The sequence below is a fragment of the Mesoplodon densirostris genome, chromosome 9, assembly GCF_025265405.1.
Source record: "Mesoplodon densirostris isolate mMesDen1 chromosome 9, mMesDen1 primary haplotype, whole genome shotgun sequence".
Classification (NCBI taxonomy): Eukaryota; Metazoa; Chordata; class Mammalia; order Artiodactyla; family Ziphiidae; genus Mesoplodon; species Mesoplodon densirostris.
Window position 1 is genome coordinate 95,216,303 of NC_082669.1, and position 23,103 is coordinate 95,239,405.

A 23,103-nucleotide genomic window follows, 5' to 3' on the forward strand; every position below is an offset into this window, starting at 1 on the left:
AATCAACTTAACCAATTTTCTACACTTGATACTTGAGCTGTTTTCAAAGTTTTTTTTAGTGTCCAGTATTTAAAGTTTTTAGTATTTAAAGTATTTAGTATTTAATACATTGATAAAAATAATCTTAGTGCATGGGTGGTGGGAGGTAAAATTACTGTTTTAAAGGGCACAAGAAGATAATAATAATACTTATTTTATAATTGCTTGATAGTTTTCCAGAAAATGCTTACCATGTGCCTAGCACATTGATGCAGTGTTTAAAAAAATTCTTTTTAATCTTTTGCCAGTAGGTGAATAATTAAAGTTATTTAATGTTGTTTTTCTTTCTCATAGTTTTGAGTAGGAACAACTAATATTGTTGAAAATGCTTTCCTAAGATAGTCAAGTTTGAGAAAGGGTGCTGAGTGGATGAGGTATGGCCTGAGGGATGAATAAGAAAGACTTTTCTGGCCTTTAGGGGGTGACACAGGAGAGTAAATTGAGCCAGAAACAGAGAAGACAAAGAAGCAGGAAGCAAGGTGTGCATATAAACTAAATGAACACAGGCTATTGGGCGTCAGCAAAAACGAAGACATGGTGGTTAGTAAGGGTGAAACTGAGGTAAGCTCTGAAGGAAGATCAAGAAAGTTTAAAATAAGTGCTGAAAATGGGGAGAGTGACTGAAGAAACAGAAAGCGTTTCTGTTGCGCAGCTGTCCGCGCCAGCCACGGGGAAGGGTCTCCCCCTTAGTACCTCTCAAAGTGGGCAGACAAGGGTCCCAGCTAGGAAACGATTAAACACAAAGGAAGTACGTTAGCCTGCGTGTATTTTCAACTATGAATTGTAACCCCTCATCAGAAAATACATTCTTGTTGTGCAAGTAATTGTGTGGTTAAGAAGAATGAGAAATAAAGTATAACATCCTGCTCTCTTTCTCTTATCAGAAGGTGGATTTTTCCTACAACCAAATTTCAGAAATGTGTGATTTGTCGGCATATGAGTCTCTCACGAAACTAATTTTGGACAGTATCCTTTGAATGATTAAAGGGGAAAGTTTGATTAAGAGGCCCATTAATACATGTGTACTGGATGACCTGGAATAGTGCCCGATAGGCAATTTACTAGAGATGTGTGACTCATTTAAACGGTTAAGAATTGATATTCACAAAATGAGGATATTTTACTGACCAAGGAGTAAGAGTGCAAATCACAGCTTGCCAAGAACATCTTAACACCTGAAAAGCTAAGAAGACAGTCATTCTTCTGATAAACATAGGCTTATTTTAAATTCTAGAACCAGATAAGAAGTTCTGTTTTACCCAACTCCTTTCTTCAAATTTGCTTAAACTGGGGCCCTATTTTATGTAAATTCAGTATCAGAAAATCCAGATATGGCCAAAATTAGTGATTATTTATTTTACAAAAGAATTCACACTGGACTTCCCTGGTGGCGCAGTGGTTGGGAGTCTGCCTGCCGATGCAGGGGACACGGGTTCGTGCCCCGGTTCGGGAAAATCCCACATGCCGTGGAGCGGCTAGGCCAGTGAGCCATGGCCACTGAGCCTGCGCATCCGGAGCCTGTGCTCCGCAACGGGAGAGGCCACAACAGTGAGAGGCCCGCATACCGCAAAAAAAAAAAAAAAAAATTCACACTAAGCTCCCTTTAACTAGCAGTCCTCTCAAGTGTATCTCAAATGATGCTTTCATAAAAATTTTAAAAACGTAAAACCAACAATTTTTGATTTGCAGCCAACTTCAAGAACATATCTGTTGCGGCTCCTGTGCAAACAGAGCACCTACCTTAACATAGACACACTCCAGCTTCTGGACCCTAAAGGGTTGACTGGGGATCTGTGAGTTTAATGAGCTTGAATCTCTTCCTTACCCTAGAGACCAGTGTTCTCTGGGTGATAAGGGAGCAGCGCCTTCTCTTTCTCAGTATCTTTCTACCCCCCTGAGGATTTTTCAGGGCAGAGTGGAGAATGAATTGATTGCCCTCGGGTGCCTCATTCCAGGGATGTGGAAGCAGCTAGTACATACTAGTAATGAGGCTCTCAAGATGTGGGGAGAACAGAAAGTACGTTTCCTTGAAGACATATTTTGTAGGAAAAACGCTTTATTTGTATATGATGGAAAGCTTAAAGCATCACATCACTCTCTTTAGAAGTTGTGTGTGAAAATGAGCAATTAGTGGACATTTAGAGGGTGCTCTTGAAATGAGCAAGTTTTCCTGAACGTAGCCGAATGAGAAAATGATCAAAATGAAATGTTTTGATGACAAACTAAAAGTAGTACACATTAGCGGCACCCGTGCATAGAACCTGCACTTTCTGCTTGACTGTTGCATATATTGCATTTGGAAAGAGAGTCTGACAGCCCAGAAGCTATCTGGCTCAGAGATCTACTCATCTCAGGCCATCTAGAAGAATGCTCCCCAGGGACCACCAGCAGTGTGAGCATTGCCTGGAACTTTTTAGAAATGCAGACTCTTGGTTGCTACCCCAGACCTCTGAAATCAGAATCTGCATTTTTAACAAGACCCCCAGGTGATGTGAGTTCATACTAAAGCTTGAGGAGCACTGGTCTAGACGTCAGCTGCCCCCCTAAACTCCAACCAGACAAAAGGGATTGAGCATCCAGAGCTCCTTCTATTCTTCAGTGTACCCTGAGTCAGAATGGTGACACAGAAGTTTGGAGTTCTGTCTCCCAGAAAATACTCTATGTGCAAGCATGGAATTGCCAGAGAAAACAACTCCACAGTATTTTGGACTGAAAATGGAGGATGCATTTTAAAACATTTCTATCATGAAAGTCTTAATTTCTACATAAATTTATCTTTCCATGTAAAAAGCTGAACTGTTGTGACTTTGTAAATGTCAATGGAGGAAGGAATCAGGGTTTTTTAATCTTGACTTTAGATGTAACAATGGAGTCTTATCTCCAAAGTGTAAAAAGTTTTATTACATCAGAACTGATTGGAATTCAGAACATAGACACATAATTAGAATGTAAATACCGTGGCACAATTCCTCATCTTTGTTTTTAAAAATGCAAAGACAAATACCCAAAACTAGCTCCCCTTCATAAACTACTTCTTAGATGGCTTACAGTTTTGAAAAGAGAGTAGGCTAATTTTTAAACAGTACTAACTATGCCTCTTTCTTTTGTTCTGTTCAGGCATATCATATTGTGTATAATTATGTAATTAGAGTTTTGAAAAGACTTAAAAGCTTTGAGATAAAAAAGAATTTCTAAACAACTTTTTAATGCCAGGACATTTAAAAACTTAGGTGAAATGGATAAATCCCTAGAAAAATGTTATACACCAAAGCACTGACTTGGAGGTAGAAACCCTGAGTAGTCCTACAACTATAAAACTAGTTCATTACAAATTAAAATCAATTAAATTAAAAATCTGCATACAAAAACCCCCAACTTTCAAGAATTTAAAAAATGAACAAATTCTTTCAAAGATTTAAAATAGAAGGCATATTCACAATTCATTTTAATGAGGTTACTTTGTTACCCAAACCAGACAAGGAACAGTAAGAGAAAAGAAAATGACAGGCTTATTTTACTTGTGATATAGATGTAAAAATCCTAAACAAAATATTAGCAAACTGAATCTGACAGTATATGAAAAAGATAATATACCATGACCAAGTTAGGTTTATCTCATGAATGTAAGGATAGTTTAACTTTAGAAAAATTTAAAATGTCATTAATGACATGAACAGATTAAGGGAAATAAATCATATGATAAATAGATATAGAAGCTCAATAGATGCAAAAAATTTAATAGAATCCATTCTTCATTCACAATAAAAACTCTTAGTAAACTAGTAATAGGGAATTTCCTCAACTTGATAAGAATGTCAACAAAAATATTTGAAACAAACTTTATCCTAACTGGGGACATGTTCTAAGCACTCTTTAAAATCAAGGATACAAGACAAGATAACCGCCTTTGCCACTTCTAACCGTCATTGTTTAAGAGGTCTTACTCAGCATCATAAGAGAAAGAAATGAAAGCAAAGTATAAAGATTGATAAGGAGAAAAAGTCATTTCTTGCAAATGATATGATTGTCTACAGAATATAAAAAAGAACTTGCAATAAACTACTAGAAATAATAGAGTTTTGAGAGTTCAACAAGTTAGTTGGATATGACTTCAATAAACAGAAATCGATTGCATTACTCTGCACCACAAACAAGCAACTAGAAAACACAACCTTGAAATGCCATTTACAAGAATATTTATCTTATTAAAGATGAATAAGACCTGTCGGGGGAACATAATAAAACTTTATTGAAGGGTATTAAAGACCTAATTAAAGGGAAATATATTATAGCATGTTCCTGGATATGAAGATGGGAGAAGATGTGTAAATATAATTTTATAGAAAATGAATCAGAAAGGCTAACAAACATACGAAGACATGTCAACCTCATTTGTATTCAGAGAAATGCAAGTCAAGCTCACGATACACTATATCATATCCATTCAGTTGACAGAATGTAAGAAATCTAAAAATACCATGTGTTGGAGAACACATAGGTCAAGAGGATCTCTATTTTTCTTCCTTATGGGTGTGAAACTAGTTCAACCACTTTGGAAACAATTTTGTGCAATCTTGTAAAGTTGAACATCCACGTTTTCTATGATCTAGCACTTTCATTCCTGTATACAGGAAGTTTAGCATACGTGTACCTGGAGGCTTGTAATAGCAAAAATTGGAAATAGCCCAAATATTCCTTGATAAGAGAGCATAAATAAATTATGGTATACTGATACAATAGCATTATCATATATATAGTCGTGAAAATGAATGAACTGTATATATCTCCATGCACCAGTAAAGTTGACTGTTAATAAAACCAAATATAATTTTCTTAAATTTTTTAAAATTAAAAAAAATTTTAGTTAAAAAATGTTTTTAATTTTTGGCTGCGTTGGGTCTTCGTTGCTGCACGCGGGCTTTCTCTAGTTGCGGCGAGCGGGGGTTACTCTTTCTTGCGGTGCGCGGGCTTCTCATTGCGGTGGCTTCTCTTGTTGTGGAGCACGGGCTCTAGGCGTGCCGGCTTCAGTAGTTGCGGTGTGTGGGCTCAGTAGTTGTGGCTCGTGGGCTCTAGAGCACAGGCTCAGTAGTTGTGGCACGCAGGCTTAGTTGCTCCGTGGTATGTGGGATCTTCCTGGACCAGGGATCGAATCCGTGTCCCCGGCACTGGCAGGCAGATTCTTCACCACTGCACCACCAGGGAATTCCAAACCAAATACAATTTAGGTATAAAACCAAAGGGGAGGGCCTCCCTGGTGGCGCAAGTGGTTGAGAGTCCGCCTGCCGATGCAGGGGATACGGGTTCGTGCCCCGGTCTGGGAGGATCCCATATGCCGCGGAGCGGCTGGGCCCGTGAGCCATGGCCGCTGAGCCTGCGCGTCCGGAGCCTGCGCGTCCGGAGCCTGTGCTCCGCAACGGGGGAGGCCACAACAGTGAGAGGCCCGCATACCGAAAAAAAAAAAAAAAAAAAAAAAACCAAAGGGGAAAGGGAAGAAGAAATAGGCAATTCAGCCTAAGGGTTATCTCTGAGAGGGAGCCGTCAAGACGTGACAGGAGAGGTGTGCAGAGGTAGATGTAACTTACTGCTAATGTTCTACTTCTTGGGCTGGGAATGGTGGTGGTTTCAAGAATATTCATCAGACTTTTAAAAGTTAATAAAAGCAGGCCATGTATGGCCAATGAGGTGCCTGTCTTCATTAACATTTTTTAAATTTGAAACTTAGAAATTAATTTCCTTGAAAACAGTTAGTTACCAAATGTCAAAGTCCAGCTCTATCAGAATTCCCTGGAGGGCTTGTTAAAACACCTATTTCTGGTCCCCACCCTCCAGAGCTTTTGGTTAAGTAGGTCTGGGGTGGTACCTGAGAACTTGCGTATCTAACAAGTTCCAGGATGATGCTGGCATTGCTGGTCTGAGGATCACACTTTGAGATCCACAGCTCTAAGCTAATCAGTCCTGTCTGTTATATCTTGAATGTCATGCTTTTCTCATCTGCTGCCATTCCATTTGTCCTTTTTTAAATGCTTTAGAAATTTGGCTGTTACCTTTCTTTAAACTTTTTGTATTTATTCAAGCTTTCCTTTGTGAGCATCTGTGTTTTCTATTTGAGGGAAAAAAAATTGCACTTTTGTTTAAAATAAAATTAAAAGAGAAGTATAATTATCAATATTAAAAGCAGTTATTTAAAATGAAAAACAAATAAGTTAATCAAGCTAGTAGTGCTGGCAATGTGATTGTAGTAGATTATGTTAATACCTTAGAATGAATTTTTAGCTATAAAATATCAACTTTTTAAGTTAATCTTATTATGCTATTTTTTCGTTCTGTAGGTGGGCAACTGATGATTAATTGATAATCACCCCAAATTGAAAGATGATAAATTTTGCTGAGGATTAGTATATTTATTTAGTCTTAAGAAAGGATGCAGTTTATTCTTTACCTATAAATATTAATTGATCATTGGAATTTATTCCATGATTATAGGATCATGAAGTTTTTAAAAAGTGATTTATTGAAATTTTAAATCCAGACAGGACTTTAGGGATCATCTAGTGCTGTTATTTTATGGGAGAGGAGCCTGAGACTCAGGGAAACGTCCGATATTATTTGGCAAATGGTTGAGCTGAGACTAGTCTTTTGCATTCCATTGTTCTTCTCATGTTGCAATTCATTGAATAATTACTACTTTTAATCACATAGCCATTTAAAGTGTATGCATATTTCATTTCTTAAAGATATTCACTCCCATAGTGAAGAACATTTTTCACTGGTAAGGTGATATAGATCCTTCAGGATTAGTTTTGATTAAAGTCATCATTGTGGTTCTTTCCACTAAGAGAATTGTGATGGATTTCCTATTTATTTCTTAGTAACTTGTTTTCTGTACACCCGGCCCATATTTTACGGTTGTAGACAAATGAATAAGAGCAAATGCTGACTAGTGAATAATTCATGTCAAGCACTGTGAATTGCTGACAGCATCGCCAAAATGTAAAAATATATTGTTGGGGTTTTCCCTAGCTGTAAAGTTATGCTTATGTGCCTTTGGATTCCTTCACTCAGTTTCCATGGGATCTAACATTCCACTGTAAAAGATTTATTCATAGAATCATAAAATTTTAGAGCTGGAATGCAGTATGATGATCTTGTATTCTTTGAGTCTCTTTCTCCTGATAGTAGCCTTTTAAAATTAAACTATACCTAAGAGGATTAACTCAATAAGCTAATTCATTGTAATAGTTTAGTGGCTTATCTGATTATATTTCTTCTTATCGGAAAGTCCCAAGACTTATGAAAGAACATGAAAGAATAATGTTAGGAGGAAGGGCAAGTAGCATTTCATGAAAGTTCTTAAGAAAATGGGAGATTGGAGAGATAAAGGTATTCCTGAACTTAGAGCTCTGGATGGACCAGTCCTGCATATTGACTGTTGGCATTGCTGGCAGTCACATGTGATGTGACCATGGGAGTAGTTAGCAGGGAAAGCCATTGCGCCACTGTGAAAAGTACTCTTACGAGCTTGATTGCGGTTGACCCTTGAATAATGGTGGGGGTTAGGGGACCGATCCCAGAGCAATCGGATAGCCACACATAACTTTTCAGTAAGCCCTTTGTATCCACGGTTGTGCACCAGTGGATTCAACCAACCTCTACAGATGGTGTACCACTGTAGTATGTATTTAGTGAAAAAAAAAATCCACGTATAAGTGGACCCATACATTTCAGAACTGTTTGTCAAGGGTCACCTGTAATTTATAGTGCCTAAAATTCCTTGAAATTTAAAGGAGAGTGAAGAGTTGGGAAATAGGAGACAGTTTTGGTGAAATGAACCTATTTCTCAGCAGAGATGTTCAGTCAGCTGCTTACCCTTTGCCCCAGTGCTGTGCGCGATGGCAGTGGCAGCTGCAGAAGCCATGGCCATGACTGCAGGGGGGCATCTGTATTCCTCCTCCTTTTGGCCCTTGCAATACTAATTTCATAAAACATGACTTGCCCTACTAGTCAAAGCTAGAGAGTAAGCTGGATGCACCAAGGGAACGGCCTCTAATGTCTTGGAAAATTACTGTATACACAGTCAACAGGCTTTCCTTTTCAGTTCCCATTATCTCTTGACAGTGTCCAGATTCCTGTTTTCTAGTTTTCTAATCCTTGCCTGCTTCTCATGGGAGTGCTTCCTGACTCAGCCACCCACAAGCATTTGTTTTACTCTCTGTCATAATTCAGATTATCTTCATTTCTGTTGAAGCTGAGCTACCAAGACACTAGTGCTCCTGAAATAGGACTTAAAGACTGTTGCTTCCTCTGCTAGATTAAGACAAATGGCCATTTGAAGTTTTCTGTGCTTAATTTTTCTTACCAAAGATTGCTACACTGAGGATATTTTATTTCATCTATAGAGTGATTGTTTAAATAGCCCAAAGAAAATGGAAGCAGAAAGAAGAATCGTGTTTGTGAGCATAAGTGTCTATTTGTAGAGCTAGTCTGGCAGGAAGCTTTATGAAAGTGGTTTTGAAATGCATGTTGACAACAAGCTGAGCTATGCTTCAGCCCAAGGATTGAATCTGGAACCAGTGAGGAAAATCAAGGAATTTCTGGTTCATTTGGCAATATTTTCTCATCATTGCTTTTAGTTTCTTAATTAAACTCTGTCTCTGGCTTTGTTCTTTCAGAATCAGTCCTGGCCTGAATCCTCCTTTTTGTGCTGCTGGCCAAGAGGCAGAGGATGTGATTCCTTGGCCTCATGTGCTTGTAATTTAGTAACGATAACAATGCCTTATAATTGTGAGGTACTTGTACAACTCACTCACATACATTTTCTAAATTTTTTCTCATGATGTAACTTTTGGCCTTCACGGCAGCCTGATGTTGTCTCCATTTTACAGATGAAAAATCTGAGCAGAGAGAAATTACATCACATAACTAGTAAGTAGTAGAGTTAGGATAACTGCAAATAATTATGAGGCAAAATGTATGTTTCTGTGATACTTACAGTCCCTTCCTTTCTCTAAAAAAAATTTGTTGATTCTGTGATTAATCTCTATAGGTGGGGTGTTAGAAGTTGACCAGAAAAGGCTTTGAGGAAGAAAGAGTTTGTCTCGAGTGGATACCAAGAATTGGAATTGATCTGATATTTACAATTATAATAGTCACTGCCAAATTGCCTCCAGAGAGGCTATACCATAATGAACCCTCTCACCCAGTAGTATGAAAGAATCTGTTCTTCAAAAGCTTGAAAATGTTTGCCAAACTAGTAGGCAAAGGATAGCATCTTAGTTTGCTTTCTCCCTACTACAGGTGAAGCAGAGTGTCTTTTCATATGTTTATTATGTTAGCCACTAGGATTTGCTCTTCTGGGAATTTCCTGGATATATTCTTACCCCATTTTCTATTGGGTTATTGTCATTCTTTATGTTTTCTAGATAGTAATTCTTTGTATACTATATATGTTGTGAATATATTCTCCCAATCTGTCACCTGTATTTACTTATGTAATTAAAAACTAATAGAAGTAGGGAAATGAGGTTGTCAAAAAGAAATACTTAAGATGTTGGTTTAATGCAAATGTTAAAAAAGAGAAAAAACTTTAAAAAGTGGAATTTCAAATTAAGTCCTGAAGAATGGGTAGGGTTTAGAAATAAATAGGAAAGCAGTATTTAAAAAATTTAAGAAAGTCAAGGGGTATATTCCAGAACTATTGAGAAGATTGACCTGGCAGAATTGGAGCATTCTCACTGGATTATTATGGGGATGAAATTTGATAAATAGGTTTTGCTTAAAGTAAAGGGCCTTAAATGCCAGAGTGAAGAATTTGGAATTTGTCCTGTGAGAATTTTTTAATTGAAGCATGATATCCAGTCAATATTTTGAAAAAAATTAACCTGACTACAGTGTGTAAGGTGACTTGAGGGCAGGAAGAAATGGATGTTAGAGGTATCCATTGGTGCTAAAGCTGAATTAAGTTGGCAGAGGGGTGAATGAAAAGGAAGGACATATTTGAAGAGATGTTTTAAAGCAAAAATGCCAGGTTTTGGTGATGATTGGACACCCTGAAGATTACAAGTGGCTGAGAAAATGGTGATATTTTACGCTACTTGGGAGGGAAAACTGAGCTTGGGTGGAGAAGTGATATTAAATCCTAGAAATTTGCCAGAAAGATTGAGGACAGAGAGAGGTAAGTAGAATTGGTGACTTTGAGTTTGCACTTTTAGGTGACTATAAGGATGGAAAACAAAACGTAAGAGTTAAATTTTAAAATAAATAGAAAATCAACAGATGAGGAAAAGAAGGCTGAGTTTAGGCCTCATTTATTATAAAGAGAAGAGAAGCCAATACAGATAGAAGAAAAGGCTATTCCTCTCATTATCACCCATTTTCTGCAGATGACACCTCCCGGGCTGTTTCCCTGGTTATGGGGATGATAAAGTGCATCTGCCTCTCCAGGGCAACCCTGGATTCAGTTCTGCCTGTGGAAAAGTACAAGAGTTTCTCATGGAGACCATTAAGGAACCAAGGAAAAAACACTGCCAAGGTGGCAGCGTTGGACCACTCTGAAGTGTTTTTCCTCACTGATTAAATGAGTCACATATGAACACAAAGGCAACTGAGCACACTCAAAAGCTATGCCTTTAAAAAAAACAAACTAATTTTACCTGGTGCACTATTAACTTCTATATGAAAAAAATATCATTTTAAGATATAGCATTCATCCTATATTAGCATAGAGTACTTTTTTATTTATGCTGTTGCCTGATTTTTCTAATGATGATTTCACACTAATTCATTTTTTCTTCCAAATGTTTCTAATACCATTTTCCTTAAACATAGTCGTGTATAGGCAATGAGATAGCTGAAATCAACGGACTAGAGCTGTGTAGCAGTCTTACCCACCTTAGTTTGGCCAAGAACAAGATCACAACCATTAATGGCTTAGGAATGTTACCGATCAAAATACTTTGTCTGGTGAGTCTAAAAAAAGTGTTATTCTTTATAGAAGTACTAGTTAATGTCTTAGCAAATATATTAATGATAGTTAGGATTTTTCAGTTTTATAAAGAGCTAATTCCTTCATGAAATGTCATTGTCTTTAGTTCTGTTTGCTCCTTTCCATATCTGGGGTGGCTGTGTGTGTGTGTGTGTGCGCGCGTGTGTGTGTGTGATGAATAATTCATGCTAAAGTAAAATGATTTCCTAATGTGGTATACAAATTTCATTTTTTAAAAGATTGACTTTGGGCTTCCCTGGTGGTGCAGTGGTTGAGAGTCCGCCTGCTGATGCAGGGGACACGGGTTCGTGCCCCAGTCCAGGAAGATCCCACATGCTGCGGAGCGGCCGGGCCCGTGAGCCATGGCCGCTGAGCCTGCACGTCCAGAGCCTGTGCTCTGCAACGGCAAAGGCCACAATGGTGGGAGGCCTGTGTACCGCAAAAAAAAAAAAAAAAAAAAAAAAAAAGATTGACTTTAACACTGAGAAAGGAAGGCATACTTTTAGCAACTATTAAGAATATTTTTATAATAACCAAGAGATCACTGAAGAAATCAAAGAGGAAATAAAAAAATACCTAGAAACAAATGGCAATGAAAACATGATGTCCCAAAACCCATGGGATGCAGCAAAAGCAGTTCTAAGAGGGAAGTTTATACCAATACAATCCAACCTCAAGAAACAAGAAACATCTCAAATAAACAACCTAACCTTACACCTAAAGCAATTAGAGAAAGAACAAAAAAACCCCAAAGTTAGCAGAAGGAGAGAAATCATAAAGATCACATCAGAAAAAAATGAAAAACAAATGAAGGAAACAGTAGCAAATATCAATAAAACTAAAAGCTGGGTCTTTGAGAAGATAAACAAAATTGATAAACCATTAGCCAGGCTCATCAAGAAAAAAAAGAAGACTCATATCAACAGAATTAGAAATGAAAAAGGGGAAGTAAAAACTGACCCTGCAGAAATACAAAGGATCATGAGAGATTACTACAAGCAACTCTATGCCAATAAAATGGACAACCTGGAGGAAATGGACAAATTCTTAGAAAAGCACAACCTTCTGAGACTGAACCAAGAAGAAATAGAAAATATAAACAGACCAGTCAGAAGCCCTGAAATTGAGACTGTGATTAAAAATCTTCCAACAAACAAAAGCCCAGGACCAGATGGCTTCACAGGTGAATTCTATCAAACATTAGAGAAGAGCTAACACCTATCCTTCTCAAACTCTTCCAAAATATAGCAGAGGGAGGAGCACTCCCAAATTCATTCTACGAGGCCTCCATCACCTTGATACCAAAACCACAAAAAGATGTCACAAAGAAAGAAGACTACAGGCCAATATCACTGATGAACATAGATGCAAACATCCTCAACAAAATACTAGCAAACAGAATCCAACAGCACATTAAAAGGATCATACACCATGATCAAGTGGGGTTTATCCCAGGAATGCGAGGATTTTTCAATATACACAAATCAATCAATGTGATACACCATATTAACAAATTGAAGGATAAAAACTGTACAATCATCTCAATAGATGCAGAAAAAGCTTTTGACAAAATTCAACACAAATTTATGATAAAAACCCTGCAGAAAGTAGGCATAGAGGGAACTTAACCTCAACATAATAAAGGCCATATATGACAAACCCACAGCAAACATCATTCTCAATGGTGAAAAACTGAAACCATTTCCACTAAGATCAGGAACAAGACGAGGTTGCCCACTCTCACCACTATTACTCAACATACATTTTGGAAGTTTTAGCCACAGCAATCAGAAAAGAAAAAGAAATAAAAGCAATCTAAGTTGGAAAAGACGAAGTAAAGCTGTCACTGTTTGCAGGTGACATGATACTATACATAGAGAATCCTAAAGACGCTACCAGAAAACTACTAGAGCTAATCAATGAATTTGGTAAAGTAGCAGGACACAAAATTAATGCACAGAAATCTCTTGCATTCCTATACACTAATAATGAAAAATCTGAAAGAGAAATTAAGGAAACACTGCCATTTACCATTGCAACAAAAAGAATAAAATACCTAGGAATGAACCTACCTAAGGAGACAAAAGACCTGTATGCAGAAAACTATAAGACACTGATGAAAGAAATTAAAGATGATACAAACAGATGGAGAGATATACCATGTTCTTGGATTGGAAGAATCAACATTGTGAAAATGACTCTACTACCCAAAGCAATCTACAGATTCAGTGCAATCCCCTATCAAACTACAAATGGCATTTTACACAGAACAAGAACAAAAAATTTCACAATTTGTATGGAAACATAAAAGACCCCGAATAGCCAAAGCAATCTTGAGAACGAAAAACGGAGCTGGAGGAATCACGCTCCCTGCCTACAGACTATACTACAAAGCTACAGTAATCAAGACAGTATGGTACTGGCACAAAAACAGAAATACAGATCAATGGAACAGGATAGAAAGCCCAGAGATAAACCCTTGCACATATGACCACCTTATCTTTGATAAAGGAGGCAAGAATATACAATGGGGAAAAGACAGCCTCTTCAGTAAGTGTTGCTGGGAAAACTGGACAGCTACATGTGAAAGAATGAAATTAGAACACTCCCTAACACCAACACTATACACAAAAATAAACTCAAAATGGATTAAAGACCTTAATGTAAGGCCAGGCACTATAAAACTCTTAGAGGAAAACATAGGCAGAACACTCTATGACATAAGTCAAAGCAAGATCCTTTTTGAGCCACCTCCTAGAGAAATGGAAATAAAAACAAAAATAAACAAATGGGACCTAATGAAACTTAAAAGCTTTTGCACAGCAAAGGAAAACATATAAACAAGACAAAAAGACAACCCTCAGAATGGGAGAAAATATTTGCAAGTGAAGCAACTGGCAAAGGATTAATCCCCAAAATTTACAAGCAGCTCATGCAGCTCAATGTCCAAAAAATGAAGAACCCAATCCAAAAATGGGCAGAAGACCTAAATAGACATTTCTCCAAAGAAGATATACAGGTTGCCAACAAACACATGAAAGGATGCTCAACATCACTAATCATTAGAGAAATGCAAATCAAAACTACAGTGAGGTATCACCTCACACCAGTTAGAATGGCCATCATCAAAAAATCTACAAACAATAAATGCTGGAAAGGGTGTGGAGAAAAGGGAACCCTCTTGCATTGTTGGTGGGAATGTAAATTGATACAGCCACTATGGAGAGCAGTATGGAGTTCCCTTAAAAAACTCAAAATAGAACTACCCTATGACCCAGAAATCCCACTACTGGGTGTATGCACTGAGAAAACCATAATTCAGAAAGACTCATGTACCACAATGTTCATTGCAGCTCTATTTACAATAGCCAGGACATGGAAGCAACCTAAGTGTCCATCGATAGATGAATGGATAAAGAAGATGTGACACATACATACAATGCAATATTACTCAGCCATAGAAAGAAACGAAATTGAGTTATTTGTAGTGTGGTGGATGGACCTAGAGTCTGTTATACAGAGTGAAGTAAGTAAGAAAGAGAAAAACAAATACTGTATGCTAACACATATACATGGAATCTTAAAAAAAAAAAAATGGTTCTGCAGAACCTAGGGGCAGGACAGCAATAAAGACGCAGACATAGAGAATGGACTTGAGGATGTGGGGTGTGGGTAGATAGGCTGGGACAAAGTGAGGGAGTGACATGGACTTATATACACTACCAAATGTAAAATAGATAGCTAGTGGGAAGCAGCCGCTTAGCACAGGGAGATCAGCTCGGTGCTTTGTGACCACCTAGGGGACTGGGATAGGGAGGGTGGCAGGGAGACACAAGAGGGAGGAGATGTGGGGCTATATGTATACGTATAGCTGATTCACTGTCATAAAGCAGAAACTAACACACCATTGTAAAGCAATTGTACTCCACTAAAGATGTTAAAAAATAGAATATATTTTAATGTCTTATTGATGAAATAACATTTAAACATATTTAAGCATAATATTTATTGCAGTTAAAACTTCATTGCTCTCAAATGAACCACTGGGCACTGAATTTGGCAGTCCTTTTATATCACTATGTGCCAGTTTCCCATTCTAGAAAACCAGAATTAGTGCTGAGAATAAATGAACAATTTCCATCAAGAAGTTAAAATTTTTAATGTTTTTCCCATAAAGAGCATGCTTCTTAAGCTGTATGACAGTGTGACTCTGACTGAATGAAAATACAGACAATTTATTTTAAAATCAGCAGGATCATAGTTGTTCCAAAGATATATACAGTATTTTTGAAATAACAGTCTAGCTCATTAATTTTGGGGTGATTATATAGTTTGTAGATTGTCTAGGATTCTTTCTTTTTCCTTTCCTTCTCCTTCTCACTTCTTACCCTTGGATGGCTTTGGGGTTCTTTATTATATCTGTCATGAGGTGGACAGGGGGGATTTTAAGCCGTGAGGCTAGTAGCTTATTAATTTCTTACATGAACTATCCCACAGGTGAGTGTTGAATATTGTTGTTTGAAATGACATCTTGGGTTATCTGCAAATTTATGACATATACAATGTACAATTCCTGTCTTATTAACCACAGACAGCTGAAGGTTAGCTATGTGTTAAGCCTGAAGTGCTTTTTCAAGAACCTTCACTTCTTACAATAAGTTAGGTGAGGGTAAAGTACTGGTTCCCAGTACTGAGGTTGGAAATGAAGCATGGAAAGGTTTAATAATTTCCCTGAGTTTTTCTGTTTTCTGTCCACTAAGCCATGTAACCAAAGCATAAATGAAAATGAATTTGGTAGGCTGAATTGCAAATTTAAAAATTATAAAAGAAAGTCACATTTTAAAATTATGATAATTTGAAGGATTATTGGCAGGATATTCTATTCAATTTGCAGTTTCTTAGAACCTTATCCTTTTATTTACATATCTTTTTGCATTGGCATTCCCATTAACGTTAAGTGGAGCATGATATGTGGAAAGAGATTGGGGGTGTGCTTAAGGGAATGAGAATTGAACTGATTATTAAGAATGACATCACATAGCACTTTCATCCTAAGACTTTGTTTCAATAACTAAATAAATAATCTGTGTTGATAATTTCATCTCAAGTAGCTTTTAGAAGAAGCATAAAAGACTTATTTTTCCTCCAAGTAGCTTAGGTGGATTGTTCCCAACCCCCACCCTCCTCACCCAAGATGAACTAGAAAATACAGAATATGCCATCATTCATTTTCTTTAAACTTTTTGAGAATAAGAAGGTTTTCTTTTCCATATATTAATAAAATTCATAAAATAAAATGATACTCATTTGTTTCAGCAGCTTTTAATACTTTTTAAAAGATTTGTGGTATCAGTAATCCAATTGGTTTACTACTGAAAGTAATTCACTTTACAATTTAGAGAAAAAAGAACAATTCACTATACAAACCAATTGTTAATTCTCTTCCATCTACTTTTTTTTTTTAATAAATGTATTTATTTTTGGCTGTGTTGGGTCTTCGTGGCTGCGTGTAGGCTTTCTCTAGTTGCGGTGCACGGGCTTCTCATTGTGGTGGCTTCACTTGTTGCAAAGCAACAAGAGGGCTCTAGGCACGCAGGCTTCAGTAGTTGTGGCACACAGGCTCAGTAGTTGTGGCTTGCGGCCTCTAGAGCACAGGCTCAGTAGTTGTGGCACACGGGCTTAGTTGCTCCGCGGCATGTGGGATCTTCCTAGTCCAGGGCTCGAACCCATGTTCCCTGCATTGGCAGGCAGATTCTTAACCACTGTGCCAACAGGGGAGTCCCTCTTCCATCAACTTTTGCCATAAATATTAGGGGGAAATGTGGTTCACTTATGGTCTGCTCTGTCAACCACCTCCTTCAGCAAGTAAGGACAATACATTCCAAACTTCAAAAATCATTTTGTCTTAGTAAAAGCCATTTTCTTTTTCCCTCCCAACTTGGGAGATTGAGAATATTTCTCATTTCATTTTAGTTTCTCTCTAAAGACCCCCTTTTCCCTGCTAATCATGATAGAACAAGCAAGAAGAACTGTTCATGCAGGCACTAGACATGCACTTTGAGAAGAGATGTATCAGTTTTTCATCATTGGATAAAGGGTTTTACTAGATAACTTTGACTCGGAAATTCTGATTCGTAATATTTCTCAGTTCTGCTTTCTTTTTTGACCAAAGATTATCTAATAAAACTTTTCTATGCCTCAGTCTGCTCTTGTGCATCTACCACTTTGAAAGCCATCAGGGACGCTCTAAAGAAGAATTACAGTTCATCTTCTACATGTACAGCACTTCAAAGGTCTTTGGGGAAGAGGTGTATTATACATAAATTTGATCTGTGGGTATATTTTAAATAGGATATTGAGGTCTTATTTCAATAAGTTAAATTAATAAGGATATTATGTTCAGTTTACTGTAGTTTTTTTCTTTCCCCTTTCTATTACACTTTCTAGAACTTTTTTGAACCGTAGGAAATTTGACTTAGGCAAATGGAGTTATGAGTATTTTTGCTTATTATGGAATTTTTCAGACATATATAAAAATAAAAGGAATAGTTTAATGAACCCCCATGTACTATCATTCAGTTTTATAGATTATCAACATTCTATTAATATATTTTAAACAGCCATAGAATTATACTAATGAACATAAACCCTGCTCATTATTGAAGTGAAATCTTATGAAAAGTTGAGTGAAAATGAACTCTTACCATTAAATACATTGGGAACATGTACCAGGAAAAATATTATAGATGGTAGAGAATACTATAATTTAATTTTTTAGTTCTAAAATGCTTAGTAAAAGTTTAAGGATGGGGGAATTCCGTGGTGGTCCAGTGGTTAGGACTGCACACTTCCACTGCAGGGAAACAGGTTCAATCCCTGGTCAGGGACCTGGGATCTTGCGTGCGCGGTGTGGCCAAAAAAAAAGTTTAAGGATGGGTATAATGTGGCATTAATTGAAACCTCAAAATTACACTTTACTGTGATTCTCAAAGTTTAACTTTACTGTGGCATAGTTTTATACCTCAAAGGCTAAAGAACCCAAGGAATTTTGAGAATGTTGGGAAATGTACAAGAAGATACAAATTATTGAGCTTCCCTGGTGGCACAGTGGTTGAGGGTCCGCCTGCCGATGCAGGGGACATGGGTTCGTGCCCTGGTCCGGGAATATCCCACATGTCCCGGAGCGGCTAGGCCCATGAGCCATGGCCGCTGAGCTTGCGCATCCGGAGCCTGTGCTCCGCAACGGGAGAGGCCACAACAGTGAGAGGCCCGCCTACCGCAAAAAAAAAAAAAAAAAAAAAAAAAGAAAATACAAATTATTGTTATCACTATAAATTGTTGTTATGGGTACAGGGGTGTTGGGGAAAAAGAACAGTGTTTAAGTCTTATATCTTTCTCTGTTTCATGGTATTGTCTAAGAAGATGCTTAAGCGTGAATTGTTTAAGAACTTTTTTTATGTATCTATTGTTGTAGAACATGCCACCCCAAGTGTAGTGGCGTGGAGAAATTCTATTAGTTAACCATTTATTAGCTAGCAGTTCTGTAATCTGAGCTGGGCCCAGCTGGGTGGTTCTGCTGGTCTTGCCACGTCCAGCTAGCAGATTGGCTGGGGGCTGGGCTCAGCCAGGATGCTGCAATGGCTGGGTTTCTCCTCTCTGTTTAGTCTCAGGGCTCCTCTCCAGGTGACCTCTCCATAGATTCTCTCCAACAGAGTGGCTAGAGTTCTTACATGGCAGCTTAGGGCTCCAAGACACAAGAGGAGATGCTGCCAGGCCTTCCTAAGTCTTAGATTTGGAACCGGGACACTTCAGCCATATTCTTTTGGTTAAGGCAGGTCATAGGTCTATCCTGGATTCAAGAGGTGGAAACTGTACAAGAGCATGAGTAAGTGGAGGCATGTACCAGACTACTACAGTCCTCATGATATGAGGTGATTATATTCAGAATATTTCTGAAAACAGAGTGTATGTGGGAGTTACAGTATTCAAGTGGTTTTCTGTGATGGTGATGAAAGAATTGCATTAAATTTACATTTCTAAAGATAAGCTTGGAGCTATGCTGCCATTAAGCTTGAGGTTAGCAATATCAAAAGCTTATACTACCTAGCTTTTGTCTTTCCTATTGATTCAAACATTCATCTGCTTTACCTCTAGTGAAAATATTATGTTCTGAGTCTTCCAGCTGAAAGACTGGGATTTCTTTCTGAGGTGTATGTATATGTGTTTAGGGAGGTGAAAGATGGGAATGGGAGGGGGGACAAGAATGTCTTACTGATTTTAAGAGGTTTGGGGCAGTATCCAGGATGAAAACTTGTCATTACACTTTTCCCTTTAGGACATTAAGTGTATTTTATCAATTTCAGAGCAATAACCAGATTGAGAAGATCACAGGTTTGGATGACCTAAGGGTCCTGCAGATCTTGGATCTGAGCCACAATCAGATCAGTAGCCTCCAAGGCTTAGAGAGTCACAACTTCTTGGAAGTGATCAACCTCGAGGATAATAAGGTAATGTCATATTATACTTTATATGTCTTGGTTTTAGTGTCTATGATTATTTCTCAAGTGCTGTCACATTCAGTGCCAGCTCAGAAAAGTTATTCTAGAAAACCTCCTGGAGCAACTGTTGAAGGACTGCTTTTTTTTTTTTTTTGTAAATAAGTACTAATTCTTAATTTTTGAAGATTCCTAATTACATTGTTTTGAAGGTTTAAACTGCAACCAGGTGCACATGACTTTGTGAAGTAGATATACTCGTGTGAAATTTGGGGTAGAAAGATGGCATTAGGAATGTCTGACGTGTCAGAGGAGGGAAATTAGAGACAAGAGAGTAGCCTCAGGTGTTCAGGCTGGTGTTGCCTGTGCCCCATTTAATGAGAAGAGACACAGGAAGTGAATTCTTATATCCTATTTGTAACAATAGGGTACGTTCCCAACCCGAATGAGTTGGGGATTGGACTTACTCAAATTACCCTATCTAGCTTAATGTACACATTGCTTCACCAATTATATCAATTGGCTTTCACTCTTAATTACATTTATTTTTAATAAAGCATTTGTGCTCCTAATCATGGTGTATTAAGTTGGTACCTATAACTCACCTCTTATGCAATCAGATCTACATTGTGATTTTATTCATCTCGAGTACTTTTTCATATTTTGGGGAAAGATTTCATAAGGAAGACGAATGGTTATTTCTTCTTGAAAATGAAAATTTTGGCTAACCCTGAAAGAGACATAGATCCTAGCTGGAGTGAGATGCGTTCCTGTGGAGATATTTCTCTGTTCGGCTGTGTTGGTGCTTAACAGCTGGGTCTGATGACTCTTTCTCCAATGAGCTTCCATTAGCTGTTAGATTTCTAAAAATCAAGAAAAGGAGGCAATCTTTAGGTCTGGGAAGAAGTGAATTTTTAATCACAGGCAAAAACTGTTCCTCCTCATTTTCACTTGACTTGCATATTAAATTGTTTGTTAACTCCTAAGGTTAATTCTAGTGGGTGACTTTTGTTAATAGTCCCACCTGTCTTATGAAGTCAGCACAATCTCTGTCTCATATGGTTTTAGTGTCTTTTTCATGAAATGGCCATTAAAATGGTTTGCAGATACATACAGGTGGTGTTCAAACGGCAGAATGCACTCATTACATTTCAACTCAGTGCATCTCAGGATTTAGGAAAAGAAGTAATGGTAATAATAATGACAATTACAGTCATAAAATAATGCAGAGATTTGCATTGCGTATTTATGCACAAGGCACTGTTTTAAGCACTTTGCATATATCATCTCATTTAATACTCATTATAACCCTATTTTTATTGCTATTCTACAGATGAAGAAACTGGAGTAAAGAGACGTTAAGTAACTTGTCCAAAGTTATACCATATCCAGCGAATAGCAGAGCCAGGGTTCAAACAGAATGATTTGCCTCCAGAGTCAGTGTTCTTAACCCTGCAGGCTAATACATTAAATGAAATGCTAATGGCCCTCCCTTCAGAAAAGTGTGTGGTGTTGTCATGATCTAGAAGAGTGCTTTCTGGCTTAAATATAACGTGAGCCTCGTGTCATTTTAAATTTTCTAGTAGCCACAATAAAAAGGTAAAAAGAAACGGGAAATTAATTTTTTGCTTTATTTAGCCCAATATATCCAAAATATTGTCATTTCAACATGTAATGTTTATAAAAATTATTGATGAGATGTTCTGTTGTTTCATACTATGTTTTGGACATCTATTTTGTATTTTGCACTACTGAGAATACTGTATATCAAGGATGGAAAATTTATCATTTAAGAGAAACATAGCATAGCTATTGCTTCTCATATGATTAACTTGATGTTAGGAATATTATCTTATTGGGAGCACTTTTATCAGTATTATTTACTTGGTATAAGCTGTTGAAACATTGCCGTCGCTTCACATGATCATTTGAACATCTAAGTTTTTTTGCAAATTCATCATGAGCTGGTGATTTGGGGGCCTTTGTCACTCTCCATTCTACAATCCCTGTTAGATTTTAAGTCATTTCTATCATTTAAAACTTATCCCCCAAAACGTTAACTATCACAACCTCAGCTTTTTCTTCTAGAAGCAAAATATTGGTCTGGGAGTTACATAGAGACTGCTGTTTTACTTCTCTGAGTCTTACTTAGTGTCATTATTTCATCTCTCTATCTATCTAGCATGTATTTGTTTTGTTTTGTTTTGTTTTGTTTTTGCGGTACGCATGCCTCTCACTGCTGTGGCCTCTCCCGTTGCGGAGCACAGGCTCCGACGCACAGGCTCAGCGGCCATGGCTCACAGGCCCAGCCACTCTGCGGCATGTGGGATCTTCCCGGACCAGGGCACGAAGCTGCGTCCCCTGCATCGGCAGGCGGACTCTCAACCACTGCGCCACCAGGGAAGCCCTCTAGCATGTATTTAAAAAAAAAACTTAACAGGCCTCTTTAGGTCTGGATGGTTAGGCTTGGAGAGCATGGCTTAAAAGGAAATGTCAAAGAAGGGGGAGCCAACTTCTCCCGACATAGTGGAAGTTGAGAGGCTTCTGCTTGGTGGGGAGTAGCCAACAGGGGCAGAGGAGGTCAGGGAAGAAGGGTAGACTGGAATCCGGTGATCAGCGCTGCTGGTATGACATTCTCAGCATCAGATGGCTGAAGTTCCTTTCAAAATATAATCTTTCTGGCAGTGTTTCACTTTAGGTGGTTTGGGGGTGTTGTGTCTGTACACCTTTTGTGATCGCCTGTGACATACACAACCTTGGGTCTCGGCATTTGAAGAGAGAAGACGTGAGGGTGGGTCTGCTGCCGGGTGAGGTCTGCAGGACGGGGTGGGCGGCGCACGCAGGATGATCCGTGCCTGGTGCACTTCACCAGTTCAGCAGAGATGGGCACTGGTAGCCAGGTGCCTCCACGTGTGTTCCCCTCTGCCCTTACCCACTTCATCCTACCTTTGAAAGGACTGGGAGGGGAGCTGGATTCCTCTCATTTGACTCTCAAAAGACTGGCTCATCCCAACGGACATCTTAGTGATCATATTTTACATAGTCTGTGATTATTCTATTCATAGTGTTCACAGCATTTACAAGATCTTTCCATGTTAAGCACCATCGATGTTACCATCTTCTAAAATGGTTGCCTCATGTTCTTATTGTGGGACTGTGCCATGACTCATTTAATCACATAATGATGGCATTTTTCAGAATTGAGAAAATTTTAAACTTTTACCAAAAACATTAGACCGAATGCTCACGTATCTAATTTTTGTCTCTCTGATGATCTTTTCAATATTAACCTCCTGAAGTGGGATAGCTGGTTTGTTTATAGCTTATGCATGTGTAACACATCCACTCCCACCAGCGATGTCTGCAAGTGCACGTGGCCAGGATGCGTTGGTGAGACGTGTTGGCTGCGAGGAAACATCTCCTCCTAATATTTGTGTTAGGTCCAAACACAAGAGCTGTAGGCTAGAGGGGAATCAACCTATTGATTGATTGAGCACTGTGAACCAAAGTGACTCTTCCACCTTCCCAAATAGCGCAATATTTAAAAATTGATCCTTTTATCTTGTAGATGATCCAAATGGCAGTTTA

The 23,103-nt window shown here is 38.1% G+C and overlaps 1 protein-coding gene across 2 annotated transcripts in view; it reads left to right on the forward strand.

Moving 5' to 3' along the window:
• The window catches only part of LRGUK (leucine rich repeats and guanylate kinase domain containing), a 120,172-nt gene that overhangs the window by 25,051 nt on the left and 72,018 nt on the right, over nt 1–23,103 (forward strand). For both annotated transcript variants that reach the window (XM_060108213.1, XM_060108214.1), the window contains exons 5-7: nt 924–1,005; nt 10,874–10,998; nt 19,384–19,527. In XM_060108213.1, coding sequence (XP_059964196.1) covers nt 924–1,005; nt 10,874–10,998; nt 19,384–19,527 — 351 coding nt within the window. The remainder of the gene's footprint in view (nt 1–923; nt 1,006–10,873; nt 10,999–19,383; nt 19,528–23,103) is intronic.